The sequence below is a fragment of the Brachionichthys hirsutus genome, chromosome 21 (assembly GCF_040956055.1).
Source record: "Brachionichthys hirsutus isolate HB-005 chromosome 21, CSIRO-AGI_Bhir_v1, whole genome shotgun sequence".
Lineage (NCBI taxonomy): Eukaryota > Metazoa > Chordata > Actinopteri > Lophiiformes > Brachionichthyidae > Brachionichthys > Brachionichthys hirsutus.
In genome coordinates this window covers 8,177,248-8,184,428 of record NC_090917.1, presented here as the reverse complement: position 1 = coordinate 8,184,428, position 7,181 = coordinate 8,177,248, and the positions used below count along the sequence as shown (strand labels likewise).

Sequence of the window (7,181 nt, the reverse complement as noted above, 5' to 3'; positions counted from 1 at the left end):
GTAGTTAGAGTTAGCAGACATTTTCAATCGTCAGCCAGCAATTTCCCCCTCAGGGATCAATAAAGTATTCTGATTCCGATTCTGATTCTGAATATTGAACTCTTGACACATTGGAAAGCTGATCTGCCTTTTTCTGTCAGGTTGTGCAAACAGAGTTTGAAGGCTGTCGATAAATCACAGGAAATAGCCGGCCAGCCGGTTAACGGTTGTTTTAATGGTTATAACGGTTGTTATAACGCGCTGTGATTTCATACCTGAGGAATGCGCCTGCTTGTTTGTCATTGGCGCTGAAATAGAGCAAATATAATCATTTTTATGGGATTGAGACCTGCAAGTCTGGAAGCTTAGTGAGCTTGAGATAAACAGGTTTTATTTATTTGCTTGTCAAGCACACACACACACGCGCACACACACACACACACACACACGCACACACACAAGCCAGCCCTTAAACGCAGCAGGAGTCCACTGTTATTGCGCTGAAGGAGGTCTGATCGCTCGCCTGTCCTCGGCTGAACCGGAGGACGTCCAGGAAAAGAGTTTAGCATAACACTTGTCATTCATTCAGCCGCTGTCTGGGCCACGCCCACCGTGGCACACATCACCTGATCTTAGAAGCAGGGTTTTTTTTAGGTTGTATTGTCCTCAGCTCACCTCCTGTGAGTCACACACACGGAGAGGAACTTTTAGAATGTTGCATGGAAACAGCGCTTTTACGCCTTGTGGGTGTTGCTGGAGCCCATCCCAGCTTGCAATGGGCGAGAGGCGGGGGACACCTCGGACGCGTCACCAGGGCATCGAGGGTCCACACCTGGACAGACAACTCACGCACACACCCATGTAGTACAGACAATTTGGAGTAATCATCTTCGTTCGTCTTCTTAACCGCTGTATCTGTAACCGGGTTGCGGTACCGCTGGAGCAGGTCCCCTACGGGTGAGAGGCGGGGTACACCCCGGACAAGCCGCCAGCTTATTGCATAGACAGACATTCACACACACACAAGAGGGGATGCTTTTGGAGGTGGGAGGGGACCAGATAAAGCCCACGCAGACTCCGGGAGAACATACAAACTACGACAGGTAGACAGATTCAAACCCTGCACCTTCTTTCTGGGAGGTGACAGCGCTAACCACTACGCCAGAGGTAGTGGTTTGCTGTGCCGGCCCACAAACTTGCAATAATTATTAAATGATTATTACACCGATATCTACTTAAAGTTGTCAATAATTTCTTCTGTCCATCATGTTCGTCCAATCTGTTTCCTGCAACAATAGGAAGGTTCACATTGCTCACGTCTCGTCTTCAAAAGATCAAAAAGTAAATCATTTGGATTGAAATGAACAAAATAAAAGTATCTGGATGAATTATTCAGGGACTTATTTACTCGCACTGATTGTCATAAACTGAGCGAAACAAACCGGATTGGTTCATGTTTGACTTTATTTTATCATGTTACATATCAAGAGAAGTACTTTTATTATTTCGGATTATTGTTAGGATTATTTTCCCAAGATAAACACTGAAACTAAATATTATATAACTAATATATAAGCACTGTTTAAAACTCGTTTTCTACAGCACAGAGCGCTCCGTGCCCACAAAGGGTTAAACGGGGTTGCCAGCAATGCCTTTAACAGGCAGGTGCTCCGCGTCTTCCAGCATCCCAGCAGGAAGCCATTACTGACATGTAAAGGGAGTTGTGAAGAGTGATGGCTGCAGAGCGGGCGCAGCCTTCAAATAGAGCGCCGGCGCTGCCGGAGCAGGACATCGAGCCGGGCCGGGCCGCCGACGCGCAGCATCCTCGCTCGCAGACTCACGCACGCCTCACGCTTTAAGAGAAGTGGATTCCCTCTCTCTCTCTGACTCAAAAGCAGAAACACCAACATCAACGTTTGCCTCTTTGCTGCGTTGGGCTCTGGCTCTGGAGATGTGGTGGATGCTGTTTCCAAGGTGGATGGCGTTCCTGGCGTGCGTCTCCGTGTGGATGGAGCACCAGGCGGCAGTTTTGCCCCACGTCACCCACACGCATGCGGGGATCTGTCCGAATGACATGAACCCCAACCTGTGGGTGGATGCCATGAGCACGTGCACAAGAGAGTGCGGCTCCGATAAGGTAATGTCTCGGAGCGTTTTATATTGATGTAATATTCGCTTGAAACGGATCTGAAGCACTTCCTGTCGTGTTTAGAACACTGACTGTGCGACTCTCCTCCTGCAGGAGTGTGAGACCTTCGAAAAGTGTTGCCAGAATGTGTGCGGGAACAGGAGCTGTGTGGCGGCCCGTCACGTGCACGCTGCTAAAGGCCCCGTGGGAATGCCGAAGGAAGCCTCCTGCGCCGGTTTCACGTGCGCCCAGCAGGGGTCCGAGTGCGACGTCTGGGACGGCCAGCCCATGTGTAAGTGCCGGGACCGCTGCGAGAGAGAGCCGCACTTCACCTGCGCCTCCGACGGCATGACCTACTACAACAGGTGCTACATGGATGCCGAGGCGTGCTCCAAGGGCGTCGCCCTGACCGTTGTCACCTGCCTCTTCCATCTCACGTGGTCCAACACCAGCCCGCCGCTGCCCCGGGCGACCACCCTCCGTCCGACCACCGCCCCTCTTCAGGCAACCGTACCGCCTCCCACCGAACCTCAGCCACCCACCGTGCTCAGCAGCCCCGCTCACCAGATCGTAACCGCGGGCGATGCAGCCAGCTTCCTGTGCGGCGTGGCGGGTCGACCCCGGCCTGAGATCACCTGGGAGAAGCAGCTGCCAGCCGGCGTGGCGAGGGCCGTCATGATGCCCAATCACGTGCGAGGGAACATGGTGGTCACCAACATCGGCCAGCTGGTCATCTACAACGCGCAGCCGCGTGACTCAGGCGTCTACACCTGCACGGCTCAGAACCCGTCTGGGTCGGTGCAGGTCGGCCACCCGCTGACCGTGCTGCCCAAAGCGCAGCCGGAAACCCCGGAGCCCAGGAACGGGACCCGCTGCCAGCCCGGAGAGTGTCTGAAAGTCACCGAGAGCCCAGAGGATTGTGGGAGTGAGCGAGACAAAGTGAGTTGGTACTACGAGTCCGAGGCCAACGACTGCTTCTCCTTCACCTCCTGCCGCCGGGGCAGCAACGACCGGCAGCCCAGGAGGGCGTTTGAGACGCACGAGGAGTGCGTGGAGTGCTGCGGCCCGGAGCCATCGGGCCCCTGCGGCCTCCCCGGCCTGCAGGGGCCCTGCAAGGCCTACGAGCCGCGCTGGGCCTACAGCAGCAGCCTGCGGCAATGTCAGTCCTTCATCTACGGGGGATGTGAGGGCAACGACAACAACTTCGAGTCTAGGGAAGCCTGCGAGGAGACGTGCCCCCACCCGAAGAACCACCACTGCAAGGCGTGCAAGCCGAGAGGCAAGATAGTGATGAGCTTCTGCCGGAGCGACTTTGTCGTCCTCGGTCGCATGGCGGAGCTCACGGAGGAGAAGGACTCCGGCCACGCCCTCGTGACCGTGGAGGAGATCCTCAAGGACGAGAAGATGGGCTTACGCTTCTTCGGCAAGGAGCCCCTCGAGGTCACCTTCCTCAACATGGACTGGAGCTGCCCGTGCCCGAACATCACGGGCGCCGCCTCCGAGGGGCAGGTCATCATCATGGGCAACGTGCACGACGGCATGGCCGTCCTGCAGCCGGAGAGCTACGTGGGGGCCTCCAGCCCCCGCCGACTACGGAAGCTGAGAGAGGTCGTCTCTAAGAACACCTGCGACATTCTGAAAGCAATCACCAACAGCCCCGCGTAGGCTTCAGGCTCTCATCAGTTAGTGAAACCCGACTCCTGCAGCGGGCTGGAATCCAGCTGCATGTAACGGCTGACGGGGGGGGGGGGGGGGGGGGGGGGCGTCATGCAGTGAAGGTTTACCGTAGCGGCGCAGCCATTCATGTTGCTGATTGAGACGTCCATCAGGATCTTCTTGTTACTCGTCCTCTGTCAGGCTCCGCCCACCCTCCAGCAGAAACCGAGACACGTCACTTTTTACGTGCCTAATTTAACTTTTGATTCTGTTACGTTTGTTTCCCTGTTTTTCAGTACCACATGCTTGATTTGGTTGTTGTAATATATTATATAAACTTCCACCGCTTATCACCATCGCTCTTCTACCTTTCATCTACTTGCTATTACTTTTTGGCTATTTATGAATCAGTTTAGCTTTTATGCTTGTTTTCGTATTTTTCCTGAAATAAAAACATTTGACATTATAACATTTTCTGTGAAGAAAATAAAGAGTTGATTTTTTTCTTTCGTCTCCTTTCATTGACTTCGGTTCATACGTCGTACTTTCATTTTCGGGCCTGTTGGCGGCGCTGCTCTGCGTGTGGCGACTCACAGAGCCCATCCATTCTGAAAACGCTGAAGATATTGTTAAAACCTTCTCCTTATTACCCTCGCTGAAGGGGAGGCGAATTGGGTCTGTCTGTCTGTTTGTCTGTTTGTTTGTCTGTCCGAGCGCATAACTCAAAAACTAGAAATCAAATCGACTTGAAATTTTTACACAAGCAAGGTTCTGTCCGTGGCTCGGTCCCCCCCGCGAATGGCGTTGGTCTGGATCTGGATCCAGATTCTAGAATTTTTTAAAGGATTCTTTAACATTGCGAGATAGGGCACTTTTCGACATTTTTCTTAATTTCTTCAAAACGCATGGCGGTATGGATCTGAAAAAAAAATCACACATAAGTACTCCTTAAAGGTCTATGACCATGACTAATTTCGGCCGGATCCGGATCACAATCCGGATCTGAGAGCTAATTTTCGTTCTAAAATCTGCATTTTTCAGGAGTCCATCCTGACCTCAATCTTGGAGCTAGAGAGTTCAAATTTGGCGTGCACACTCATAGTCCATTTTAGTTTCATATATGTTACAGTTGTAGTTGTATCTTTTCCCATTCCGGAGCAGCAAGCTAGCGCAGGTTTGGCCCCTCTGATCCGGAAGCCCTGTTTACTGTCTCAAAAGATCGAATAGTCTTTTGGAGGCGAGGGTCTGCAGTCTCTGATTGTCTCTGGTTTTCTTTTGCCTCCGTGATCCAGTCTCATTGGGTCTGGAGCCCGAGCCGTAAACCTCTGATCCCATTTTCAACCAGAGTTATGCGCTTCATGCCGTGCCAGCAGGCGCCTGTGGGTTCCTCGGAACACGCCTTGGTGGGCTTCAACCAGGGTGTTCTTCTTCCCAGATGAGATTCTGTTTCTCCCATCCCGAGCGGCGAGGGAGGCGGGAAATCAAGCCCATGTATGGACTTCCTTTACTGGCAGAACCACCAGGGAGATCATGCAGGTTTGCACTTCAGCAGCTGTTGAGGCCCCGGAGCAGAGACGCGTTACCTCGGATCACATCAGAAAGCAAGCTAAACAAAGTCACGTAAACCCGTATTGATGCACAGCAGGTACAAAGATTGTTCTCGTTGCTCCCTGAAACGACCCATCCAGATGTGTTCTGTGGAAAGTCGGTCTATTCTGGGTGTTGGTTGCATGTCTGTGGCGCCTGAGAGGTGAACTGCATGATGTAATGCCTGCTCACCGTGCAATGAGGTGCGTCCTTGAGCGTCCTTGTGAGAGTCACGACAGAAATAAAGGAAAATATAAAGGGAAATGTCTCTCTTTATTTTTCTTTAATACTGATTTTATAGCAGCTCTTTAGGCTCAGCAGCTTACATGCTGTCTAAATGTATTGTGTTTTTGTCTGCTCCTGTTCTCTCTGTCTCTCTATCACTCTCTCACCCTCTCTTTGTTTAAGACTTTCCTCCAACCTGTCCTTGTCTCTCCAACTCTGTCATTGTCTCTCTGCCTCTCTCTCTCTCTCTCTTTCTCAACCCAACCAGTCACGACTGGCCGTCCACCATGAGCCTTAGGTTCTGTTCAAGGTTTCTGCCTGTTAAAGGGAAGTTTTTCCTTGCCTCCGTCTGCACAGTGCTTGCTCTTGTGGGACAAGTTGGGTTCCGTCTTTCCTTGCTACACTTGAATTTAATTAATTTTTTTCAGATCGTGGGTGTGTGTGAGGGGGGTGGGGGTGGGGGGGGGGTAATTATGAATAAATTAGGCCTATTTTTCGTAATGTAATAAACCATTAGCAACACACCGTATATATAATTGTAAGCCTTTAGTGGAGGAGCAGCAGGAAACGAGGGCATAAGACACAGCAAAGGGCTGCCGCTGGATTCAACATGGAGACGTTGTGATTCATGTTTTCACCCCAGACTAATGGAGGCGATGCTGCTTTATAAGGGATTAGTCACGAGCCCCCTGATTAGAGTCGTTCTGCAGAAACCCTTTCTCTGTGGTTGTCGATGATGAAAACAATCTGTGCACACTAATGCAGTTTGAATCGAGCCCATCTGGGTGAATGTTTTTAGCATTCACAGGTTCAGCCTTCAGTTTAGCTGAAGAATCACAACTATAACAAAAATGAAATGGCATTCCTCTTCTTTTGAGTTCCCGGCCTGCATCTATTAAAACACACACACCTTCAACCACCTCCGTGGGAAGCCAAAGCGTCTGCACCATTTATCATCAATTAAAACTGAGCATATTCAAAACATGTGTGATCCCGACTTTTCAAACACCTTTTATGCTTTTCTACTTTGAGTTGGGCCAATTTAAAGGCTACCAGAGTTATGCTTTGATTTTCTGTGCAGACCTTTTGCTCTCCACTACCCCCCCCTCCCTCCTTCCTCTGAGGCTCTTTCATGGGGTCAATGCGTTCACGAAGCTCAGTTCAAATCAGGCAGAGCCGGTCGCTGTGGTGAAAATGCAGACCTGCATCAGGTAGAATGGACACAGTAAGCGCCAGAGATGGCGACCGCACAGCCGGACTGGATCTGTGTTGCCTTCTTGTTGTGCATCCAGGGGAGACCGGACAGCAGCACCTGTAGAACGCATCAGCTCGCTGGGTGGTTTCAAGCCTTCTGATTCACGACCTGCTTCTGTTATGGCCATATCTTTTGGAACATCAATTGAAAAGGTACAGCAGCCACTCACACGCATTGACTGGTGATGAAGAGGCTCCTGTGGCAGTGTAGTATATCATCCTGAGGCAGCGGCAGCTGAAAGGTTTGATGCTGGTATGAGGCAGCCGCTCTGAGGCCGGCCAGTTGAGGTCCTCTGCTCATGGATGGAGACATAAATCAGAAACGCTGTCGCCTCCTGAGAACGCAGCAGAT

General features: G+C 51.3%; 1 protein-coding gene across 1 annotated transcript; it reads left to right on the top strand.

Moving 5' to 3' along the window:
- The first annotated feature begins 1,930 nt into the window (after positions 1–1,930).
- On the top strand, positions 1,931–3,772 carry LOC137910466 (WAP, Kazal, immunoglobulin, Kunitz and NTR domain-containing protein 2-like). Its single transcript, XM_068754902.1, has 2 exons — positions 1,931–2,116; positions 2,222–3,772. The coding sequence occupies exons 1-2, from the start codon at positions 1,931–1,933 to the stop codon at positions 3,770–3,772; spliced, it is 1,737 nt and encodes a 578-aa protein (XP_068611003.1).
- Positions 3,773–7,181: the final 3,409 nt, after the last annotated feature.